Below are 25,333 nucleotides of genomic sequence, written 5' to 3'. Positions count from 1 at the left end.
TACCACAACATCTCCTCATTCCCTCACCTCACCTGGAAAGCCACCCTGCTGCAGTCTTCCAGTCTGGCTGGCTCAGCCATTCCATACATGGTCTCAGGGGCCCCTGCCCCTGACCATATCCTGACCCCTGCTCTCTGGGCTTGAGATGGTGTCAGGTCCCCTGAGCAGGCAGCTCAGCCCCTTCTCTGGCCAGTCCCATCTCTGAAAGCTCCAACAGGCTTGGCAGCCTCTCCACATGCTGAGCCAGCTCCAGGGCCTCCTTGCTGGGTTCTTCCCCTTACCAGAACGTCTTCTCCTGACCATGTCAACCACTACCAGACCATCCTAAGTCTCACCTGCAACAACTCTTTCCTGTTTACTCCACCACATCACATCTGCTCCATTAACTCCTATGTTCATCTATGGGGCAGTATGGTGGAGAGGGCAGGAGTTATAGGACCGAGTTTGGAGTCCTGGCTCTGCCACTTATTAGTTGATTGACTTTTGAGTAAAACACTTACTGATTTAGAGGCTTGGTTTCTTCATCTATAAAATGGGAAGAGCCATACATGCTCAGTCAGCCCCACATGAAGATTAAAATGAGTTAATGGCTATGGTATTTTATAAGTTTCAAAGAATGGAATAATAATAAAAATAATGGTGATCATAGCAGCAGTAGTGGCAGCTGCCATTAGCTTTGCCATTTTACAGATCTCTCTTTCATCCTTACAATAATTCAGAGAAGTAGACATTACCTCCATTTTACAGAAGAAGAGACTGAGGCTCAAAGAGGGGCAGTGGAACAGGTTTCATCTGTCTGTGCCCTCGTATCAGGGGGAGGTGTGCCCCAAACTGTGTATTCCGTGGGTGCATGTGCTAGACATTCTATTTCCCAAGGGACTCTTGCCCATCACTGGTTTAATGTGTGCTGACTAAATGAATTAATTCTTGGTTTTTCTGGAATCACAAGTGGAAAAGAACAGACACTTCAACTCCTATTTTACAGAGAAGAGTGAGGCCTGGACCCAAGAGTCTCTTATGGCTTCAACTGGTTACTACTACTACTACCCTTGGGTGAATAAGGTTTCCACTCTCTTCTTAACCTCTCTCCAGGGAGCCTTATCCATTTGTTCAGCAAAAAAGCGCTGTGTTGAGTGCTGGGGCACCTACAAAGAAGCCTAAAACAAGGTTTGTGCCTTTTGGTTGAACGCTATGAAAACTGTGGGTTCCAAGTGGGATGGGAGCACTGGGAGAAGTGTGGGAAGAGCCATTTGTGCCTGAAGTATGAGGGGGAGATGGCCAGGCAGTCTGGGTATGAAGGGACATTCCAGGAGGAAAGCCCTGGTGTGTGCAAAACCAAAGTGAGACAAAAGTACTGCCTCCTCCTCCCATGCCAGGCCTTTGCCTCCATCTAGCTCAAGGTTCCGGGGGAGTCTGGGCAGGCTGACTCATCTTTCCTGATAAGTTCTGGTGATGCAGTGGGAGAGATTTTTTTAACCTAACTGGAACATGTTTGTTCCACGCTTGTGCCACCTCCTAGGGAAACCTGTCCTTCAGAGGGACTCCATGGCTGAGTCATCTAAATGTCTATTAGCAATTTCCTATCTAAGCTTATAGGTTCGAGGAGCACAGCTCAAGAAGTGTCTGCTGACTGAGTGGATACTGGTGCCTTGGGTTTGGTGGATGATGAGAGAGAGTTCTCAGTCTGTAAGGATTAGTCATTCTGAAGACAAACTATTGCTACTAAGGGGTTACGTATTAAAATTGCAAAAAACAGCTTTTGTTGAGCCCACCCATTATATGTTACTGTGTGCATGCTGTGAGGTAAGGGATCCCTGAAGGGAAGACTGACATCCTTCCAGAAAGAGGCTGAGATCAGAATCTGTGCTGAGGAGAGGCAGAACGTCAAGAAGGTCTCAGACTTTGTTCATTTGAGTTCACTTGAGTTCAACCTTTTACACACCTGTGTACCAACCCTGGGGAAACAGACCTGAATGAGAGGTAGTTCCTGACCTTGGGAGGGAGAAAGACATACAAACCGATGCCATGTGGTAAGTTCAGTTTAAAAAGATGTCCACAGGAAGCCCAGAGAAAGGGCCCTGCACCCAGGTGGAGGGCTAAGGAAGGCTTCCTGGAGGAGGCCTGGGTGTTGAGGGTCCCGGCAGGTGAGTGGAAGGGCAGGGCAGTCCAGACAATAAGAACAACAGGCGCACAGGAGGGACACCTGGAGTGGTGAGGTGGGGAAGTGGAACTGTAAGAAGTTTTCTAAATCAGTCACTGCCTCTCTACAACTCAGGGATGACCTGGATGTATTTCTCAGATTAGAAACAGGACTCCAAGGGAGGGTCCAGAAAGGTGCAGTGCTTAGGAAGATTACATTTTTGGATTAGTCAAAGAGGGACGTGGAGCACGAGACAGGATGGTGCGCCTACTGTGTGCACATGGCTGATGTTGAGATTCTGAATTCAGGCCAGACCTTGGAAGAGCAGTCAAGGTGGTAGAGCTTCCCGAGGGAGTTCATGGGCTGGAGTCAACTGGGACCAGATGCAATGGGTTCTGGGGACAGGCCCCTGGTCAGAGGGAGCGACAGGGTGTGCAGGATGACCTGCTGCCCAGAAAAAGCTTCTTGGAGCAGGTCTGGGGAAAAGGGGTCAAAGGCTGAGTAGTACGGGTGTTGTAATTAACTATTTTGCTACAGTCACATTCCTAGTATGCTTGTGAACAACTAGAAAGCAGGCTTACAGCTTCTCTTCTTTCCTCAGAGCACATCACAGAGATGGACAAAGGGCCATACCAAAATAATTAATTTGACAAACTTCACTAAGCATCTACTTCGAGCAGAGCGCTGTGCCAGGAACTGGGAAAACAAAAATGATTCAGTCATGGTCTCTGCCCTCAGGAGTCTACAGTCTATTGCTCCTGAACTGAGTTAGGCTAAGTAAAAACCAGCCCGAGTGTGGGAGATGGGCAGGGCTGGGGTGGGGAAGGGGCCAGAAGAAAGGGAATTACAAGCAGAGAGGGCAGCATCAACAAATGCAGGCAGGAGATCAACAGAGCACATGCAGAAGCAGCCGTTTTGTGCAGTGCCAAGTGGGGACGGGTGGGGGCAACCGAGGAGTGGGAGCAGCAGGGGTGGGCCTTGTATGCCAGGCTAGGGCAGCCACTCAAAGATCTTAAACAGGTTTTTTTTTTCCCCCTACACTTTACAAAGCTGACTCTAGCTGGGGAGAAGTGGTAATAGGGAAAGAAAAGGAGGCAGAGACACCAGTGAGGAGGCCACTGCTTGGTTCACGTGGGAGATACTGAGGTCCTGAGCTGGGGCAGTGGTATCAGGAACAGAGGGGAGAAGAACAGAGAGTTAACAATGATAGAACTTGATGGGCTGTGAGGGGTGAGGGGGAGGGAAGGACCAAGGAAACACCTAAGTTTCAATTTAGGAGACCAGGGAACAGTAGTGCCTTTACTGAGATAGGAACACGGGAGGCGGGTGGGTTGGAGGAGGGGGGCGGAGTCTAGCTCTGAATGGGCTGAATAGACAACTGCTTGCGTTTCTGAGGATGGTGGGGCACAGAGGCTCTGAGCTCCCAGGAGGTCTGCCCAATAGAACAGGCATCCTCCCCTTCCCCATGATCAAGAACAGCTCTGCATTCTGGATGGAGAGCCTCACTTTCAATGCCAGTGCTCTGGCTTGTGGTCTGTAGGTTGGCCCTGCTTTGGCTCCAGTGACCCCAGAAGACCAGAGAGGCCATGGGGGCCTGGGCTGTGGGGCTGGTGCTTTATCTCCTCCATTTGTAAGGCGGTAACTGTGCACCAGCCTTGCTAGAAGCCCTGCAGCTGGGGATCACACTGATAAATTCACTGTATTACTTTGCACAAATCAATATCCCAGCACTTACCAGGGGTTGATGTGACCGAAATTGGTTTCAGTCAATTCGTGAGGGTAATAAATGGCCATTTATCAAATCAATTCATTCTGCGGCACTTCTCTGCCTGCGCATCCTCGTGGTACCCCTGGGGTGCCAGGCTCCACCTAGCCAGCCCCCAGCACACATCTGACACTAGCCTAGAGGACCCAGGGAGGTCTGGCTTACCCTCTAGATCCGCCTCCCTCTCCTGCACCTACTTCAGTCTTGAGGTCCTGAGGCACTGGCTGCTGCTTACCTGCCACAAATTCCAACCCAAAGAGTGCCTCATGCTTCACCTGAGTTGGTAGCCGAACACAATCTATTATCAGTGTGATCCCTGGCTGCAGGGCCTCTAGCAAGGTGGGTGCCCAGTTACTGCCTTACAAATGGAAGAGAACATACCAACCCCGCAGCCCAGGCCATCCACGGCCTCTGTATCTTTTTCAGCATCACTGGAGCCATACCAGGGTCAACCTACATACCACAGGACAAAGATCTGCCTCCAGATCTGAGGCAGTTCGGGTGACAGAATGGAGCTTTGGGTAGAAGGAAGCACTCGGGGCAGACATTCTGACAGCTCCTAGGAGGTGGGGAGTGGAATCATCTACTCCTGCTCTGGGCCAAGGGCAGGGACAGACAAGGTGGTGTAGGACCAGGGGAAGAGGCCAGTCTGGGGCTGGGACTAGGGATAAGTCCCAGGTTGAAGGAAGTAACTGTGGGCCTGACCTATAGAGCACAGTACCCAACCCTAGGTGGTAAACATCTTGAGGAAGGGGACTAAATTTTATTGAGTGCTATCTGGTACATACTGTAAGGAGCATGTGCTTTACAGTCCGACAGTCCTGGATTTGGTTCCCTGGTACAGAGATGAGGAAACTGACGCTCAAAGAAGCTGAATGATCAGCCTGAGTTGCACAGCTGGTAAGTGGCCCACCTACGATTTGAGCCCTGGTTGATCCTCCCTCTCCCCCCAACTACTTCTGGGAGCTTCATAGCTTATGGGCTTGAGAAGCTAGTGAGTAGCAGAAGGTAAGAGGAGCAGACAACCTGCTAGGAAAGGGCTGTGTAAGAAGTGGGGGGAAAATATCATGATGGCAGCTGCAGTTCTGGCCCAAGTGGACATGAGACTCCAGCAGGATATGCTTTCTCAGATCTCTGCTAGGTCATCTGTCTCTCCCATGGGCTCCTCCTCCTTCTCTTCTTCAACTCAAGAGCTCCCAGGTCTCCTTCTCCTCTACCTCAGACACAAAGTGGGGTGTTGCCACCTCCAAGGTGGTGGCTGAGGATGGCTGTCTGTATCCAGACCCAAAAGGGCAGCCTGGTGTAGTCTGGGCCTGAGTAGCAGGAACTTGTGTATTCATAAAAGCTTTCCCTGGCTTCTGTGTGTGCCTGCAGGCAGCCTTCTGACCTCTAGCTGGTGAGGCAGCTCTGGTCTATGGGCTCCTCTTTTTTTTTTTTTAAATTAATTAATTTATTTTGGTTGTACTGGGTCCTCTTAGTTGCGGCAGGTGGGCTCCCTAGTTGCAGCTCGCCAGCTCCTTAGTTGCAGCATGTGGACTCCTTAGTTGTGGCAGTTGTGCTCCTTAGTTGCAGCTCCAGGGCTCCTTAGTTGCAGCTTGCTGACTCCTTAGTTGTGACAAGTGCGCTCCTTAGTTGTGGCATGTGAATTCTTAGTTGCAGCATGCATGTGGGCTCTAGTTCCCTGACCAGGGATTGAACCTGGGCCCCCTGCATTGGGAGCGTGGAGTCTTACCCACTGCGCCACAAGGGAATTCCCTATGGGCTCCTCTTATTCACTGATAGTCAGGCCCCTGATGAGGGGCTCACGATCCTACTGGTGTGTGAGGCATCTGATGAATACTTGCAAAAACGAAGTTGATGACAGATATAAAGAGAAATTAACAGTCCCACTGGTGTGTAAGGATGATGGAGATTGGGCTGGGCTTGGTGTGTCACAGGGGTGACTGCTTTCATTGTTCAATGACTCCTCTAATAGGTTTCCTAGGGCTGACAAGGCCACTCCAGAATGTTCCAGAGGGGCACCACAATTTCAGACTCATATCTCTTTTTACTGGCAAGCAGAATCTGGTGCTGGCGTTGGCAGTCGCTGGGCTGCATCTGGTGGGACTAGATGCAGCACTAGATGCAACATGTGAGTGGGACTGACCACGACATCATAGGGAAGAGGTTTTTAATTTTCTTTTTTTTTTTTTTTTGGCCAAGCCACGTGGCACGCGGGATCCCAGTCCCCGACCGGGGACTGAACCTGCACCCTCTGCAGTGGAAGCGCAGAGTCCTAACCACTGGACCTCCAGGGAAGTCCCGGAAAGAGGTTTTTAAACTTGAGCTGAGCATCAGATTACCTGCAGGACCTGTTAAAACACAGATTTCTGGGGAATTCCCTGGGGGCCCAGTGGTTAGGACTCTGTGCTTTCACTGCCGAGGGCCTGGGTTCAATCCCTGGTCGGAGAACTAAGATCCCATAAGCTACATGGCGTGGCCAAAAAAATAAATAAATTAAAAAATAACCCCAAAAAACAAAACCCACAGATTTCTGGGGCCCTCTGCCAGAACTTCTTATTCCATAGGTCTGGGCTGAGGCCTCAGATCTACATTTCTAACAAGTTCCCAGAGGATGCTGGTGCTGCTTGTCCAGAGACCACTTTGAGAACCACTGCCCTGGGGAATACCCCTTGTCTAAGCCAGGCATAGGGTTCCACTGACCTTACCTCACCTGTCTGAGGTCACCCTCAGGGAGTCATGCACCTGAGTAGAGGAACAATAGTGAGGCCACCATCCTGAGCAGAATCTCAGTTTGATACATCTCTCTAGTGGGATCTGCATGGGGAGGAGGGCCATTAGATTAGGAGTTACACCAGCAGGCAGTCTAGCTCCCAGGGGTCAAAGTATCGGACATAAAGAACTTCTGAGGTGGAGAAGAAGGCACTCAAGACTTGTTCAGAATGTTTTCCCCAAAATTGAGCCAGCTGCTGACAAATTATACTGAAGTGTGGCAGAGTCCTGTGCTGGGAGACAGAAGATAAAAGTTCTAGTTCTGGCTCAACTGATACATTACTAGTGATGGACAAACTCCTGTTCCTCTCTGGGTCTCAGTTTCCCCACCTGAAAAATGGGGGTGGGGTGGGGGCAGTAGACCAGATGAAGGTCAGAGTTAAATTCAAAGCATACGAAAGCAGCCTTGAGCAAATTACTGAAGTGCTCTGTCTCAGCTTCCTCATCTGTAAAAGAGGAATTTAATGGCACCAACCTCATAGGGTTGCTGTAAAGATTAAATGACACAACATATGCAAAGAGCTTAGAACACTGCCTGGAACATAAGAAGTACTCAACAAATGTTATGTTGTAATATTATTAGCCACTTCTCCCCAGCATGGAGACAGCAGGACTACACCTCATTGTGGCAGACCACGAGCCTCCTCGCCCTTTTTGGTGTGGGCCAGCATCTCACATACTCACCAGCACCTACTGTGGCGATGGCACTCTCCTGGCCAATGATGTGCTCCTTCAGCCGCTGCTCCAGGGGAAAGCGGCGCCGTTCCTCGGCCTCACGTTTCCGCTGCTTCTCTTGGTACTGTGGGGAGAGAGGGAAGGTGGCTCAGGAGTGCTGGGCCCAGGAGGATCCTAGTTTCATTCTATCCCCCAACCCAGGGGGGAAAAACACAGGTTTTTTTCTCTGGGGGTCCTGATGCACAGCTCTGGCTCATGACCACTGGAGGCTGGCCCAGTCCTTCCCCTGCCCCTCGACTTAGGCCTCACCTCATCTCCCTACCTTGGGTGGCCACTGCTCAGGGGTCCTGCCTCACCCTGCTAGTAAGTACTGCTAGTAAATTAACCCTTAACTCTGGCGTCTGACAGAAGATTTGGTTCGAATCTCAGCTCTGTCACTTACAAGAGGTGCTTATTACCTGGAGTAAGTTACTTTGCCCCAGTTTTCTCCTCTGTAAATTGGGGATTAAATATGATAATGTATATAGAATGTGCTGATGTGCACTGAGTGCTTACAAATATAGGTTCCTTTCCTTTTCCACTTATCCTCTTTTTCTTTTTTTATAAATTTATTTATTTATTTATTTTATTTTTGGCTGTGTTGGGTCCTTGTTGCTGCGCGCGGGCTTTCTTTTAGTTGTGGTGAGCGGGGGCTACTCTTCTTTTCGGTGCATGGGCTTCTCACTGCGGTGGCTTCTCTTGTTGCGGAGCACGGGCTCTAGGCGTGCGGGCTTCAGTAGTGTGGTCCACGGGCTCTAGAGCGCAGGCTCAGTAGTGGTGGCGCATGGGCTTAGTTGTTCCACGACATGTGGGATCTTCCCAGACCAGGGCTCGAACCTGTGACCCCTGCATTGGCAGGCTGATTCTTAACCACTGCACCACCAGGGAAGTCTTCCACTTATCCTCTTGAAAACCATTTTGGTTTTTAAACCAGAGCTACGAACACCCTCTACTTCAATGATACTGCATTTCAATTAAACACAACTATTCAGCAATTGCTGTGTGCCTGGCCCTGTGCATGCAATGATGGAAAGGTGGGGCAGGTGGAAGGAAGAGGATTATACCCTGCCCCCTGGGAGGTTTAGATGATGCTGAGTGCCTGGCATGTGTCTGGCCTCCGGCTTGGCCCATTTCAGAAAAGGCAGACGGAGGAGGCCCGAGCTTGGTCCTGCTGCGAGGGAGAAGAGGAGAGCCAGGCCTTGCTCTCAGGGAGCTCAAAGTTGGGCACGGGAGGTGAGGCAGGGTCTGTACACAAATACTACTCAGGCAGAATTAGCCATTTCCCTCATGGTTCCAAAGCATGTGTGCCTATTTCTAGCCTTGTACTTATCACTAAAAAAAAATTACTTGAAAACCAGTTTGTTGCATGTTCGTGATTCTGTCTTCCAAATCAATTATGAGCTCCCTGAGGGTAGGCACTGCCTTTTACTCACTGCTATTCCCAGCACGGGTCCTGGCACAGTGGAGGCATCTGGTGAGTATTTGCAAAAATGAAGTTGATGACAGATATAAAGAGAAATTAACAGCTAGACTGGGTGGTGTAGGAGTACAGAGAAGGGAAGGATACATAAAGCACGGAACAATTCTGGGAGACAGGAGGCTTGAAGGAGCTGGAATACTGGGCTAGGTGGGAGCTGTGGGACTATCTGGAGACTGGGCAAGGAGGGGTGAGTGCGTGGGTCTGATGATAAAGCATTTATGGAGGCCAGGGGATGGAGGGTGGGGGAAGGAAGCAGGTCTTGAAGTGGGATGGAAAGACCTGGGTCTTCAGGAGGCTTCTTTCCCCTAGGGCCCCTGTAATACTGACAACTTTCTAGAAAGCGAGCTGCCAAGGTATGGTCCTGTCACAAAAGTTGTGGCTGCAGATTGCTCTTGCAGGGAGAGTGGATGAAAAATACCTGCTGCTTGGGCAGTGTTTTCCTGTTAAGGTAGTGACCTTGACAGAAGTTAAAAAAAATAAATAGCAAACAATCCAATTTCGGCTGTTGCTATCAGTCTGTAACTGAAAGCTCCCATCAGTTCTGGGGTTTCATATGGAGCAATAATTCGGCGCCGATCCCGGCGGAGCAACACTTGCTGGTTGGAATCCAGCGCGTCATCATGCAGCTCCCTCAGGCGCCACATACATCACCTGGCTCTGCCGACTCCAGCCATATATCTGCCTCCTCCTCCCTGTCCACCCAGCCCCTCTCAGCACTCGAGTCCACTGGGGTGGAAGGCTCTGATGGTGAGATGCACACATACCTGCTGGTACAGCACTGGCCAGCGGCCTGGCCAGCTCACAGTCAGTCTGGCTGCAGAAGGAAGCTGGCCTCCGAGGGTTTGTTAGGTCTGTTTCATCACTTCCCCTCAGGGATGGGTATTCCTGCCTCTGGGCCTTTTGCTCACACTGCTCCCTCAGCACGAAAGTCTTCTCTATTCCCACCTACCTCTAAGTGATCTCAGCTTAAATACCAAATTGTCTAAGGAGACTGTTGCCCTGGCCCCGGGACCTCCAGAGCACTTATTTAACTGACTGTTTATGTCTGCTTACTCCACACATGAGGTCCGTAGTGACAAAGCCCATGTTTTATTCATCGCTATAGCTCCAGCACCTAGCATAGGGCCCTACTCACAGAAGGAGTCAATACACGTTGCCAACCGAATGAGGTAACTACCGTTTGTGGAACAGCTGCTGTGTGCCAGGCACTGTACTCAGCACTTTATATGTAGTGTCTCACTGAATTCTTACAGTAGTCCCCATCTGGAGTTTGACTCCTCTTCTGGCTCACAGTGGGGCACACAGTGTGGCAGAAAGAAGCAGCTTTGCTCCAGAAAGATGTGAATTTAGACCTCACCTAATCCACTTACTAGTTAGCTGACCTTGGGGAAGTTAATTCACCTCTCTGAATTTCAGTTTCCGCATCTCTAATACGGTGATGGTACTCACACCTACCTTGCAGGATCCTTGTGGGAAGCTGGTGAGGATTAAGTGAGGTGATGTATACGAAACAACTGGCAGGTCTCTGGCATACAGCAAATGTGTATGTAGAAGTGGCTACGTGAGAGACTCAAGTGGCCAGCATAGTACCTGGCCCGTGGCAGGCCTCTGATAAATGTAACTTCTCCTTTGCTGCATTTTGATGACTGATTATCTACCCAGTGCCTTTTTTCTTTGTTTGTTTTTGTTTTGGTGCTGGAACCCTTTTAACTAATTTAATCTGCACGGAGCCCACAGATAAGGGGAACAGTTGCTCCGGCTTAAGCAGAAGCCAGAGGCCAAGTCCACTTGGATGCCCCCACTTGCCCCAGCGTGGCTCCTGAGGCTTCTCCCCCTAGGAACCCTGGGTCTGCAGGGTACAGTCTCAACACCAACTGAGTTCTCAGGACGCCTCTACTGTCTGGGGTGGCTCAGCTCTGCCTGTCAATTTTCCTTACGCAGTAGAGAACTCCATATCTAGGTACTTTCCATCCATTAGTTTGTGGGGCCTCACAAAACATATCTTTTTTCCTTTGCTACAGGCAAAGCCTAACATGGCATTTCCCGCCACTCTGTCGGTTTGGGTACGGCCACCATGGCCTCCTTAAGTCTTCTTCAGGGAAATATTTCTACCTCCTATAACTCGACTTCACTGTCATGATTTTAGGTTATCTTAGTATTCCTGTTATTTTCTTGGGCAATGGGAAAGGGTTCTTGACTTTTATGGGGGTGAGCATGGGGGAAAGGTTGCACTGTGATCTGGCTGGTTTCTCAGGAGCTTTCTAGATGGTACCGGGAAAGATTCAACCTATGGCTTAAATCTGAGCACATCCTGACTCTAGCATACTCCCTCCCAGCCTGAAGCCCTATATATCTCCTCAGAGAAACTTCTGAAACTGGATCAGACTTTCTGATAAAAATGTACAGGACGGGCTTCCCTGGTGGTGCAGTGGTTGGGAGTCTGCCTGCCAATGCAGGGGACACGGGTTCGGGCCCTGGTCTGGGAGGATCCCACATGCCGCGGAGCAACTAGGCCCGTGAGCCACAATTACTAAGCCTGCGTGTCTGGAGCCTGTGCTCCGCAACAAGAGAGGCCGCGATAATGAGGGGCCCGCGCACCGCGATGAGGAGTGGCCCCCGCTTGCCGCAACTAGAGAAAGCCCTCGCACAGAAACGAAGACCCAACACAGCCATAAATAGATAAATTAAAAAAAAAAAAAAAAAAAAAGACAATGGATTGAGTTGTACACTTAAAAAAAAAAATGCACAGGACAATGGGATTAAACCAGGTAGAAGGTTAGTGCTTCATGCTCTTTTCCTAATGCTTATTAGCACAGAGTTTATATTAAAAAATATGTTGAATGAATGAATGACTTTTTAAGGCATGAGCTATGAGTTCAGGCTTGTGGAAAACTAACCAGTGGAAGAACCTAGGAAAGGAAAACACTTGGTCTGTATATATTCTATTTGGGGGAGAGGAGAGAGAAGGATGGGAGAAGGCACTTGGTAAGGGTCTATGAATGTGGGCTACTGCTGTTCCCGGCTTTCTGAGGAAATGTGGAGAAAGGCTACAGGGACTGAGGTCAAGGCCCTGCTTTGACAGGATTCCATTGGAGGAGAAGACAGGTTAAATGACCCAGCCTACAAAAGTAGGGGGCACTGGGCTGAGAGGCCCAAGAAGCTACCCAGGAGAGCAAGAGCGGGGGAGTGATCATCTTCTTAATAAAAGCCACATGCAATTAGCTTCAGAAGCCCTCACCTGGAGCCAGCAGCAACCAGCTCCCTATGCTGCATCTCGGCTGGATAATCATGGCCACTGGTTTCCATCATTCTTGATTTAATATGGCACCCCTCCTGGCTCTGAGTGCATTTACAGGAAAGGCCTGGGAGGCCGAGGCGAAGCCTAGCTGGGCTCTCGCTAGGAAGTGGGCGGCTGGGCAGAGTGGCTCTGCGGAGGAGGGTTACAGGGAGAAGGGGTATGGCAGCACACCTACTGTTGGGCATTCCTCAGGAACAGGTCTGATAATAAACCTGGTAGTATGTTCACTGAGAGAGGAGCTAGGGTAGGGGTGATAGGCAGAATGAGACCCTGGACAAGAACAGGATAAGCATGGAGGAGGGAAGAGAAGAGAGGCCAAGCTGCAGTTTGCCTCTTGTGGGAGGTCAGGGCAGAGCCCACTGGCTGCTCACACACTCAGATATGCCCCACCCTCCTGACTCCCTGATCCAACCCCAACTTATATCATAGTCAAGGCTTCTACCATGCCCTGAAGCTGTGGGGGACGGAGAGGACTGGGCGCAGAGGCCAACAAAGGGGACCATGGGGCAACAGACGAGACTGGCGGGTGTGGGATGATGGAAAGAGTCCTGAGAAGGGGGGTGATGACAAGAGGAGCCCAGGGGTTCCAACAAAGGAGCCTGGGAAATACAGAGCAGACAGGAGAGGAGACTGGGGGACAAGAGGGGCACCTCAGGGACTTGAAAGTCTCTTGAACTAGCTCAGAGTCCACATCCTTGTAGAGGAAAGCTGGGTACAGAGCAGGCATCAGTCCCATCAGACTTGAGGACCACTATGTCAGCATCCTAGACTTCATTCTCCTCTCTGCCAGTTGATCTCCTTTTGCTGCCAGAGCCATATTTTTTTTTTTTTAAAGGTTTGCATTTTTTAAAAAAAATTTATTTATTTATGGTTGTGTTGGGTCTTCGTTTCTGTGCGAGGGCTTTCTCTAGTTGCGGCAAGCGGGGGCCACTCTTCATCGTGGTGCGTGGGCCTTCTCACCATCGCGGCCTCTCTTGTTGTGGAGCACAGGCTCCAGACGCGCAGGCTCAGTAATTATGGCTCACGGGCCCAGTTGCTCCGTGGCATGTGGGATCTTCCCAGACCAGGGCTTGAACCCGTGTCCCCTGCATTGGCAGGCAGACTCTCAACCACTGCGCCACCAGGGAAGCCCAGAGCCATATTTTTAACATGTAAATCAGACCATGTCATTCCTTTGCAAATAGCTGGGTTGATCCAGAGACAAGAGTGGCGAGAGAAGGTTAAGAGGCGCAAGGAGTGGCTAAGGTGAGAAAATGGGTTATGTTCTCCTCAGTCCATCACATCAGGAGGCACGTGATGTTCCTGTACCTGTGGCTGGGGATGTTCATTTTGATCACTTGGTTAAGGTGGTCTGTGCCAAGTTTCTCCATCATTTTTCGCTTTGTAATTAATAAGTACCTTGTGGGGTGGGACTCAGTGACTACGAAAATATCCTGTTACTCCTCAAACTTCCACTCACTAGTTTGAACATGGACTGATGAGTCTTGCTTGATTTGGGACCAACTGTTCTAATTCTCACAGCCCTGTGGAGTTCAGAGGATCTCCGCCCTCACTGTCCAGAGATGAAGTAATTAAAGCAGGGTCCCACTGGTAGCAAGTAATAAAGGCAGAACACTAACCCTTGTAGTCTAACTCCAGTGCCTGCACTTTCCACCCTGGAGATAAGAAAAGACCTGTTCTTGCCTTCAGGAAGTTCAGAGCCTATTTAGGAAGATGAGACTTAAAACACAAATTTCATATTCTTACTTTTAGCATGGGGCTACCTAACAGATTTATTGAAAATAAACACCAGAGGGTGTTCTTGCCAGAAATGCATAATCTGAGTTGAATCATAAGGAAACATTAGACAAACCCAAATCGAGGACGGTCTACAAAATAACCAGCTTGTATTCGTTAGAATGTCAAGGTCATGAAAGACAGACTGAGGAACTGTTCCAGATTAAAGGAGACCAGGGCTTCCTTGGTGGCGCAGTTGTTAAGAATCCACCTGCCACTGCAGGGGACACGGGTTCGAGCACTGGTCCGGGAAGATCCCACATGCCGCGGAGCAACGAAGCCCGTGTGCCAAAAGTACTGAGCCTGCGCTCTAGAGCCCGTGAGCCGCAAAACTACTGAGCCCGTGTGCCACAACTACTGTAGCTAGCGCGCCTAGAGCCTGTGCTCCACAACAACAGAAGCCACGGCAATGAGAAGCCCGTGCACGGCAACGAAGAGTAGCCCCCCGCTCGCCGCAACTAGAGAAAGCCATGTGCAGCAACAAAGACCCAACACAGCCAAAAAAAAAAAAAAAAAAATTAATTTTAAAAAAATAAAGGAGATCAAAGAGACATGAAAACTGAATCCAGCTTCAGATCCATAATTTTCTTTTCTTGTAAAGATAATTATTGGGACAACTGGTGAAATCTGAATAACATCTATAGATTAGTTAATATCAATATTAGGGCTTCCCTGGTGGCGCAGTGGTTGAGAATCTGCCTGCCAATGCAGGGGACACGGGTTTGAGCCCTGGTCTGGGAAGATCCCACATGCCGCGGAGCAACTAGGCCTGTGAGCCACAATTACTGAGCCTGCGCTCCGCAACAAGAGAGGCCGCGATAATGAGAGGCCCGCGCCCCGCGATGAAGAGTGGCCCCCACTTGCCGCAACTAGAGAAAGCCCTCGCACAGAAACGAAGACCCAACACAACCATAAATAAATAAATAAATAAACCCAAAGTTAAAAAAAAAAAAAAATCAGTATTAATGCTCTGATTTTGAGGATTGTACTGAGGTTATATAAGAAAATGCCCTTTATTTTTTAGGAAACGCATACAAGTATTTAGGGGTAAAGGGGTATCGAGTATATAAGTTAACTCTCAAATGGTTCAGAAAAAATTATACATATATCTCTATATTATTTATATATACATAAGTAATAAAGCAAGTGCAATAAAATGTTGACAATTGGTATTAAGGGTGAAGGTTTATGGGAATTCGCTGTACTGTCTTTGAAATTATGTAAAAGTAAAACAAATCAGGACAATGCTTACCCTTAGGGATGGGTAGTGACTGGAAGGGAGTATGATGCAAATGAGTGCTTGTAATAGTCTATTTCTTGATCAGGTATATTCAGCTTGTAAAAATACAGTGAGCTGTATACTTATGTGTACTTTATACAAATATGTTTCAACAAAAAGTTTTTGAGCAGTTAAAAGAAGGGACTTCCCTGGTGGCACAGTTGTTAAGAATCCGCCTGCCAATGCAGGGGACACGGGTTCGAGCCCTGGTCCGGGAAGATCCCACATGCAGCAGAGCAACTAAGCCCCGTGTGCCACAACGTGCGCCTGCGCTCTAGAGCCTGTGAGCCACAACTACTGAGCCCACGTGCCACAACTACTGAAGCCCGTGCACCTAGAGCCTGTGCTCTGCAACAAGAGAAGCCACCGCAATGAGAAGGCCACGCACCGCAACAAAGAGTAACCCCTGCTCACTGCAACTAGAGAAAGCCTGCGCGCAGCAATGAAGACCCAACACAGCCAAAAAAAAAAAAAAAAAAAGAAGTGCAAAGAAAAAGAAAGAAAGCACAAGCCTGTCCCCATAAAGCATGGAGTGCTGTGTTTGGCCCATGGAGAACCTGTAACAAAGGTCAGACGGTGCTGTCTGGGCCCTCTGGGCCAAGCACAGAGCCAGGCATGCAGCACAGTGGCTCTCGAAATGAGATGCGAAGCAGGGAGCAGGTTGGGCAAGGCAGGGAAGGGATATCTCTTCACCCTAAGCCAGGAGGAACACAACCCTTTTACCCTCCTGTATACCTCACCTGTTCTCTCCTGATAGCTTCCTTCAGATCTGATGGGAGCACCCAGGCTTGAAGCCCAGAATGAGGGGCTCAGGGGAGCACTTCATCCCCAGCTACCCCTGAAGCAAATGAAAAAATACAGAGATAGGAAATGTGCTTGTGATTCTGTCACTGGGATATGCAAATAAAATATATATGATAGGCCTATCTGCCTAATATTCCTGCCAATTCATTCTCTGGATGTGATTAAAATGAGCAATAAATTCCTCGTGAGTCTCAGTGGAGTGAGGATCTGGGAGTGGAGATGCGGGCTGGCACCAGCACGTCCCCCTCAGCTGAATATTCATCATGGAATAGCTCCCTATATTTTTGTTTTATCTGCCATCGTGTGCACAGAGATATATTTCTACCTCTCCTTCGTCTCTTAGTTATGATGTGAAAATGGTCTAAGCTTTAAGTATTAAACTCTCCAGCTAGTGAAATCCTTCAAAGTGAGATCACAGTTATCTTCCCTACGAAGCCTGCCCTGCTCATTCTGCCTGGAGGTGATCCATGCTTTCCTGGGGCCCCCACAAACTCTGTGTGGACCCCTCCTAAGGCACAAGTCAGTCTGTGCGTATCAGAGCTAAGAGCGCCTGCCTCTCCCCATCTTCCTCTCCCAACAGCCAGCTCAGGAGACAGGAGCTGGGCTTCATCCACCTCTGGACCTTCTCAGGGGACCCAAGGGGGCTTCCGCACACAGAGAATGCTGAGAGGACTGAGCAAACCAGCCATGAGGAGAAAATTATTTAGGCCACCTAAGGTGACAGAGATTCTTAGATAAGTGACACATTTTAAAAGGCAGAAGAAAATTAAAAATTAGGCTTATGGATAATTCTAAAATGAGAAAACCATCAAGAAATAATAAGTGAAAAAGCAGATTCCAAATATGGAACTAGGATCATAACTAACACCTTCAGGACCAAGTAGGAAATACAAATGTCTGACAGGCAAGCACATAATACAATAGGAAATAGGCGCCTGTGGCTGGAGAGTCCACGCTCCAACCTCTAAGGCATTATACTCACATTTAAAAAAAAAAACTGAGTTGGCAAAAGAAAGCATGGCTGCCAGTTTGAGACCCCTGGGGTTTAAACAGTAGGCTACTAACCAGGTTAAAAAAAAAAGACCACTTATATAAATATATATAGATATGGTCCAGAAAAGGCAAATGTAGCATCATAAGAAGAAATCTGATTCCTATCCCAATAGTTACTAATAATAGCTTGATTTTCTGAAGTCACCTGCTTTATTTCAGCTTCAGATTTCTCATTTGTAAAATGCGGGGAATAATAGCTGCTTCATGGCTTTGTTACAGAATTAGAAAAAATATATATTAGAACACCTGGCAGAGTGCCTAGATGCACTTGATAAATGGTACCTACTATTATTATAAGTAATTAAGAACATTAATAGCAGTTATGTATAGGTAGTCAGGCTATCAGGCTAAAATGTTTTTAACTGAGATTCAGCTCAGTTGACATCTCTTCCAGGAAGCCTTCCTTGATCTCCCAGGCAGGATTAGAAGCCACCTTGGCTTTCCACAGTCCCTGTCCCTGGGCTTCCCTAGGACTGATGACTCAGTGGTGTCATGCTTTACTTGCCTGTCTCCTCACCAGATTGGGACCTCCTTGAGGGTTTCACCCAGCTGTCTTCTTCCCATTTAGCCGAGAGCCTGGCACATAGATGTCATTCATAAATATGTACTGACTTATTTAATTCTCCTCATTTTACTCTCCAAATTTTCCATAATGGGAAAGATGACTTTTATAATTCCAAATTTCTATAAAGAGCCCATATCTGACTATAGAGGTAGGTGAAGGTGGAAGAGGCTGAGCTGGTGGCACGGGGATGCCGGATGGAAAGCAGGGGAGGAAGATAAGATCAGAGTGGTGGTCACCTGTGTCTAGACAAAGAGCCAGGAGATGAGGTCTCAGGTTGGAGCCTCGGCACCCTCCGGGCCTGAATCATTATGTTACTGACATGGGGCCTGAACTCAGAGAGGAGCAGCTGCTGCTTACTTACTGGCAGAGGGAGACAGAACCCAGTCTAAAGCAGTGTTCTTCCCCTGAAACTCTTCCTCACAATTTTGAAAAGGTAGTTTTTTGCAGCTTGGAGGAAAAAAGCAGAGCAGAAAGAATGGGTGACCATGGAGATGCTGAGCAACTAAGAGAAAGACAACACTGCTGACATCCAGGGAGAGGTGAGGGTGGTTCACGTGGGTAGAATCTGAGGGGACTGCAGAGCAATCAAGTGGAGGTGCTCAGCAGACAGGTGAACATTTCGGAAGGAGGAAATCCAGACTGCGTAAAGGGATCAAGTGCAGAGAGGTGACGACAGAGAAAGTCTTCCAGTTGAGAGGTGACAGAACCCCTGGGCTGGCTCTGAGTGGTCTTCTAGCCTCTAAAGGCAGCCTCTGCCCTGGGTCACAGCTCTGTGAGGGAGCTCCTCCTGCAGCAGCCATCTGTTAAGCCTGGCTCTGTCCTAGCCCTAATACTGAATTAATTTCCTCTCCTCCCATCCCCCTCACAGTCGTCCCTGTGTCTACGTGCAGTCTCTCCCTTCCGGGCCAGACGCCCCATTGCCTTCGGCCTTTTCTCATGGCACAGTTCTGCTTGCCTCCTTACTGCCCCCCTCTGCACAGATTCTAAGAGCTCAGTCTACTCAGAAGGTAGCATCTGCAATTGCCCTCTGTGGTCCAGAAGGATCTGACTGGCACAGAGGACGCAACTGCCACTTATTCACTCGGAACACCAGCTTTGTACTGATGTGGCTGACATCAGGCCATTTCTTGGGCAGCCAAATTTTGTTAAGGGTCCCTCTGCAGCCCTAACCCTTCCACACCCTCTGGCACTAAGCGGCCTGTTCTCCTGCTTTACATGACTCGACCAGGGCCTGCCCTATGTCACACCATCTGACAAAATATGGGTACTTTTGGCCAAGTGCAGCACTTGCTCTCAGGGGACAGTGGATTGGCCTGAAAAGGGAGATAATGATGGGGATGCAGTCCCTGAGGTAACTTGAAACAGTGCTCAGGGATTTCCTTATGGCATGGGGGAAGCTGACCCAACTATAGGACAGGAACATGGGATTAGTTCTGTCCAGTGAGTTGTGAGTGGAAGTAAAGGGTCCTACTTCCAGGCTGGTCAGTTAGCTGCAGATGCAAGGCCCTTCAGAGCACTCTCTCCTCTCTGTAAGCAAGCAGCAGTATTTCAGAGTGTGGCTGCTCTGCCAGTCAGGTCCCTGAGGACCTAGGATGAGCACGACCCCCCTCTGCTGACCTTCATGTACAGCATGAGGTAAAAATGAATCTTTGCTGTTTTAAGCCTCCGAAATTTTGGGTTGTTACAATAGCATGACCTAGTTTATCCTGACTGCTACACAGACAATGGTATTTTGAATGGAACCTTAGAAACCACTTAGTCACAATATTTTCATTTCACAAAGGTAAACTGATCTTCAAGAGGGCAAGCGCTCACCCGAGGTCACCCAGTCAGTGAGTCGGGGAGCTGGGATCACAACCCCTGTCTAGTCTGTCTCAGTCCGGTGACCTAAGTGCTCTTACTCAAGACACAGAGAGTATGTGCCACTAGGTGGGACCTGTCACTCTTAATCATCTCAAAGCACTTCGGCCAGTTTGCCAACGAGAGACTCCACGATGCTGGAAAGAGCACAAGACTGAGAGTCAGAAACCAAGCCTTCCAGTTCCAGTCCTGCCAGTGAACCTACTATATGACCTCGTGTCCAAGTCTTAGTTACAGTTTTGACAGTAACTCACTCTGGGACCAAAGGCAAGTCACACCGCATCCCTGGGCTCCAGTCTCCCCAGGAGGAAAAGAAGTCATTTGATTTAGGTTTCAGAGATTTAAAATGTGTGCCCACAGCACAGCCTTCAGGGAGGTTACCTTGGGGGTAGGGACAGTCTGGTGGGGGGGGCACTGGGCCACCTCTCCTTCAACGAGAACAGCTCTATTTTCCTCTGACTTATTTGTTTAGACTTTGATAAGATTTCCCATCACTGGACTTGATGACTTCTCAGGTCCCTGCCAGCTCTGAGATTTGTGATTCTAGCTCTTGGATTCTGCCAAGCACTTTCTGAGATATAGTTGGGTGGCTGAGAGGAGCAGAAGGCAGCCTGTTTTTAGAAGGTTCAAAAGTCTGGTTGAGAAGATCAAGTGAAGGTGGAGATTGTTTTGGCTCAGATTCTATACAAGGCTCTCTGGAGTGTGTGTGGAGGGAAGAGGTCAGGGAATAGCTCTAGAAGGAGTGATGATGGGAAAGGATTACTTGATGAGGCTAAAGAATACATGAGGCCTGAGGAAATAGTACTTAGGCTGAGATTTATGTCTTGCTATCCTTCCTCCTATGAAAAGGAGCTGGAAGGTCCATTACCTCAAAAACTGAATTTGAAAGTCCTCAGAAGCCAGAAGTGGCCCAGGTCTCTTCCTGGTCAGGAAGAGGGACAGCTTCCTATTCTTGATGAGAGGGGGGGTTGGATTTGAATTTAAATAGACAATAATCCCCTAAGGAGAAGTGGCCCTTGGTGTGGAGCCTGACATAATTTAATGAGTGAAAGACCAAATGCAGCGTGGAGTGCCCATAGGCCTTCTCCTTTCTTTGTGACTTACCTTGGCCTCAGAAGTCCTTAAAAGCTTCATCACCTCCCCTTCTCGAGCATAATCCAAGGGTGTGTGTCCCATTTCATTCCTCTGCAGGGGATTAGCTCCTGGCAGGAGGAGAAGGAGAAATAGAGCCTCTATGAGTGATCAGTGGGCTCTCGGCCTTCCCTCAGAGGTGCCTTGTGCCTTGATTTCAGTGTAAGGAAGCCCACAGAAATATGGAGCAACAGAAACCTAAGAGATTGAAATACATGTTAAGCTACTCTGAGAGAGGAGTTCTCAGTCTTCTCTGACACAGAGGTCAGGGTACTGAGGCTCCTACATGGGCATGCACACATGTGCAGAAACACACCACCCATGCAGAGAGGTGCCACCCACACAGATATGCTATACACACACACAGGTGTGCTGTGCATACAAAAATACACACAGCCAAACATGCTAAAAAATACACAAACACGCACATAGATTAATACACCCCAACACCAATGCATTATTCATTAAAATGCCTGCATTATCAAATTCGTTTGTACACAGATGAATATTCATTCATGAAAATCATATAAAAATCTAAAGCACAGAATATACCAAATAACAGTGAAAAGGCCCCCTTCCTTCTGCTCTCTGCCTCTCCCTCTCCTTTAATGCTCTCTTCCTCTGGACACTTCCTGCCTACCAGAGTCAGCTGAGTCCTCTGGTCATCATCAGCAACCTGGCTGTGCCAGCCCTCACCGGTGCTACTTGTTGGTGAGTTTGTGCACTCAGGCAGGCATTTCCTCCAATCATTAGTTCCTATGATTTGAAGACAAAGAACTTTAAGTATAACAAAAAGAAGAGGCTTGCTGGGGGCCATGCATCTACCTTCTCTCACTTTTAAGTGCCGGCAGCTGATGAGCCCTGAATAAAGTGTCCACTTGGTGCAAAGCCTTGTGGACAGGCAGTCATTGAGGAAAGGCTACTCTAACCCCCATGCTATCAGAATCTCCTTCCCAAAGCCTAGGTCTGAGCACCTCACTCTCCTCTTCAAAAACTGTCCATTCCATTCAATTTGCCAAATCTTGAATGAGTGGGGCCTGGGAACATGGAAGACTCAGATCTAAAAGCACTCCTCTCAAGAACTATGTGTTAAATGGAACATTAAGGTAGTGGTCAACTAGTATTCCTTGATCTTCTTTTTTGCTAGGGAAGTGTTGTCTAGAAGTAAAGAAGGGTTACGACACAGTCCCTGCCACAAGGATATAATAAGTTGGCTGGGGACACTAAATACACAGGTAAGGCCGTGTCACCACGAGGCCTGGCTCGGGGGGACGTCCAGCCACTGTTTGTTGATGGACAGTAAAAATCAGTGTTTCTCAATCCCAGGCTGAGGAAACATTTATATCATGATATAAAATCATTCCTATTGAAACTCTCTGCTTCTTAAAGGACTATAAACTTAACCGACAATGGCAAACATTCATTAAGCATTTACAAGTGGCTGTCTGCCTGGGCTGCAGAGAAGAGGTGTGGGAGGACGAGGGGAAAGGAACAGAGAGCAGAAAGTATGATCCAGGCCAAGGAAACTTATTGTCAGTAAGAAAAATTAATACTTTTATACATGATCCTATTTTCTAACAGAAATCTGGTACAAAATATTAATATAAATAATCTTTACTACAATATAATTCATATACCATCTAAAGTATACAATTCAAAAAAATAAATATACAAGTCAGTGGTTTTAAATGCACTTACCACATCATACATCATCACCACTATCTAATGTCAGATCACTTTCATCATCCTGAAAGGAAACCCCGTCACCATTATCAGAGACACTCCTCATTCCCCTCAACCCCAGCAACCATTAGCCTACTTTCTGTTCCTGTATTTGCCTACACTTGACATTTCATATAAATGGCATCATACAACATGTGGTCTTTTCAGTCTGGCTTTTTAAATTTAGCATGTTTTCAAGGTTCATCCATGTTGCAGCATGTGCCATTCACGCTACAACATGAATGTAGGAATATAGCACATACTTCTTTCTTTTATGGTTGAATAATATTCCATTCTGTGGACATACCCCATTTTGTTTACCTATTCACCAGCTGATGAACATTTGAGTTGTTCCCCCCTTTTGGCTATTATGAATATGCTGCTACGAACATCTGTGTACAAGTCTTTGTATGGACGTATGTTTTCATGTCTCGGGTATATATCTAGACGTGGTGATGATAATAAGAATAATAGCCACTGGTATTTACTATGTGCTAGGCACGGTGCTCTGTACTTTATATACGTTATATCATTAAATCCTTACAACCATCCTGAGGGGCAGGAATTAAATTCCCATGCTACAGACATTGAAACTGGGCTCAGAGGAGTGAGACAACTAGCCAAGGTCACAAAGTTGGTTATCTGTTTGGAGCAGGAGTCGAACCCTGGTCGACTACAATTCTCCACACTCCCACCAGGGCAGCCATGACACACCACTGGTGAAAAATCATTCTGTGGTTTTTTTTACTGCTTACAGGATAAAATACAACCTTCCTAATAAGGAGGGTGCCTGGGTTCTTCCTAACTAGCAGGCAAGTCCTCAGAGGCTCAGTTGGAGCCTCATTTTTTCTTTCAATTCTGTTGGTGCTTACTGGGCTCTGTGTACCAGGGCCCTGTATACAGGAAGATGGGGGACTGCCAAAGCCAATGAAGAGTTTTCTTTTTTACATTTCTTGACCACTCTGTAGCAACTGATACCTTGGCCACTCTCTCCTCTGAGTTCTAAAAACCACTTTTCAGGTTTTCCTCACACCCCGTGACCGTTCCTTCTCTCTTCTGCAGGCTCCTCTTCCTGTCTTTAAGATGAGGTCGGGCTTCCCTGGTGGCGTGGTGGATAAGAAGCTGCCTGCCAATGCAGGGGACACGGGTTCGATCCCTGGTCCGGGAAGATCCCACATGCTGTGGAGCAACTAAGCCCATGCGCCACAACTACTGAGCCTGCACTCTAGAGCCCGCATGCCACAACTACTGAAGCCCGCATGCCTAGAGCCCGTGCTCCGCAACAAGAGAAGACACCGCAATGAGAAGCCCGTGCACCGCAACAAAGAGTAGCCCCCGCTCGCTACTAGAGAAAGCCTGCGCTCAGCAACGAAGCCCCAACACAGCCAAAAATTAAAAAAAAAAAAAGATTAGGTGCCACCTAGAGTTCGAGTCTAGGCACAATTCCAGCTCTCCAGAAGCTAACGGGGACCAGAGGTGACCATGCAACTACAACTCAGGCCAAGTGTGATCAGTGTGCCGAAGGAGGGACAGCAGGACTGTGGAGGCTCAGGAAGGAACAGAGCGCTAAGGGGCTTGTTCGCCTGGCCCAGTTTTCCCAGCTCAGCCCTGTTCTCTCTGGTGCTCAGCACTGAGGACTCGACGGGCAGTGGCAGACATCATCTTCCCCTTCCCCAAAGCTCCTGGACCACAGCTAGGGAGGGCCGAAAGAGAGCTACAATCACGCAGTGGAAAGGCCTCTCCCTTCTCAGGTAGCCTCAGGGGGAGCTCTGTCACTAAATATGGGCTAGAGTGGAAGGGGGATGAGGGAGAGACCTCTGGAAAGGAAAGAAGAGAAGAACAAAGAGAAAAAGACAAATGGTTAAGAGAGGGAAAAAAAATTGGGAGAGAGAAGGGGAGGGGGAGAGGAAGAGAGGTGAGAGAAGAAGATAGTGGAAGACCAGAGGGTGAGATTAGAAGCTTCAAACAAGTGCTGTCAGTGATCTATATTTGCTTACAGAATGAAAAATGTGTGCCATAAACATTGGCCACTGAGTAATTTCTAGTAGGAGTCGTGTCACTTCTCATAAAGGATGGGATGGGGATAGGTAGGGCATCTCTGCACCGGGGCCAGCCAGCACAGGGATGCCTTTTAAAGCAGGGCTGGGCCTGTCACCAGCCCAGGAGGCTCTCAGCTAGGCCCCACCCCAGCCACCCCGAGCGGGGAAGCCAGCCAGGCTCCCCAAGGTTCTGGAGCCTCAGGGCAGCACGGCTGCTCCCACTTTAGGAAGGCTGAGGCAGGGGCATCATGGATAATGTCCATCTAATATTAGTCCCCCAGCCCCTGCACCCTTGCTCTGATGCTCTGGCTTGACTAATTGCTGTAATAATTGATAGAACCTGACTTCTACAACTGATCGATTTCACCTCCACGACCAACGGCCACAAACCATTACACTCCAATAAATAACCACGTTGGGCCTCACCCGCCTCCCCTCTCCAGGGGCATCAGGATGGCCCATGCCCTGGCCTGACCTCCCCTTGCCTCCCACCCAGGGCCCCTCCGGGCCAAGCAGCTGGTCTAGAGGGTCAGGCTTCTGGGAGTAAGTCAGAGGGCTGGGCGGAGGTGGGGAGCGCTAATCGCAGACCATCCGTCACCTCCCACTGGCTGTCTGGGGCTCAGGCCAACACCTGGAGCACCCCAGGCAGTATAGTGCAGGACCCCTCCCCTCCTCTCCCTGTTTCAGATTAGTGTGTCCCAGCTTATAATATTTGATAAACAGCAGACTGGCTTCCTGGCAGCACTGCTGCGGCTGCGCCTGCCCCCTACAGCTGTGGAAGGTCACTCATTGGGGAAATATGTTTCTGTCAGTGGTATTGAAAAAAGTTTAGTGGAGTGACAGGCCTCAATTTTTCAAATTTTATTAACTCCATCCTCTTAACCATTTGTCTTGAATTCCTTCAGATTCTGGGGGATCTGTCAATAGGGCTCGGG

At 48.6% G+C, this 25,333-nt stretch overlaps 1 protein-coding gene across 3 annotated transcripts in view; it reads right to left on the bottom strand.

The window, feature by feature from the left end:
- Nucleotides 1-25,333, bottom strand: part of CLPB (ClpB family mitochondrial disaggregase) — a 147,498-nt gene that overhangs the window by 19,576 nt on the left and 102,589 nt on the right. For all 3 annotated transcript variants that reach the window (XM_082411396.1, XM_082411397.1, XM_082411395.1), the window contains exons 6-7: nucleotides 20,611-20,708; nucleotides 7,362-7,476 (exon numbers count right to left, since the gene is read on the bottom strand). In XM_082411396.1, the coding sequence (XP_082267522.1) occupies nucleotides 7,362-7,476; nucleotides 20,611-20,708 (213 nt within the window). The remainder of the gene's footprint in view (nucleotides 1-7,361; nucleotides 7,477-20,610; nucleotides 20,709-25,333) is intronic.

This window comes from Balaenoptera physalus (genome assembly GCF_965194825.1).
Source record: "Balaenoptera physalus genome assembly, chromosome: 10".
Classification (NCBI taxonomy): domain Eukaryota; kingdom Metazoa; phylum Chordata; class Mammalia; order Artiodactyla; family Balaenopteridae; genus Balaenoptera; species Balaenoptera physalus.
The sequence above is the reverse complement of the archived record's forward strand: the minus strand, read 5'-3'. Positions and strand labels throughout refer to the sequence as shown.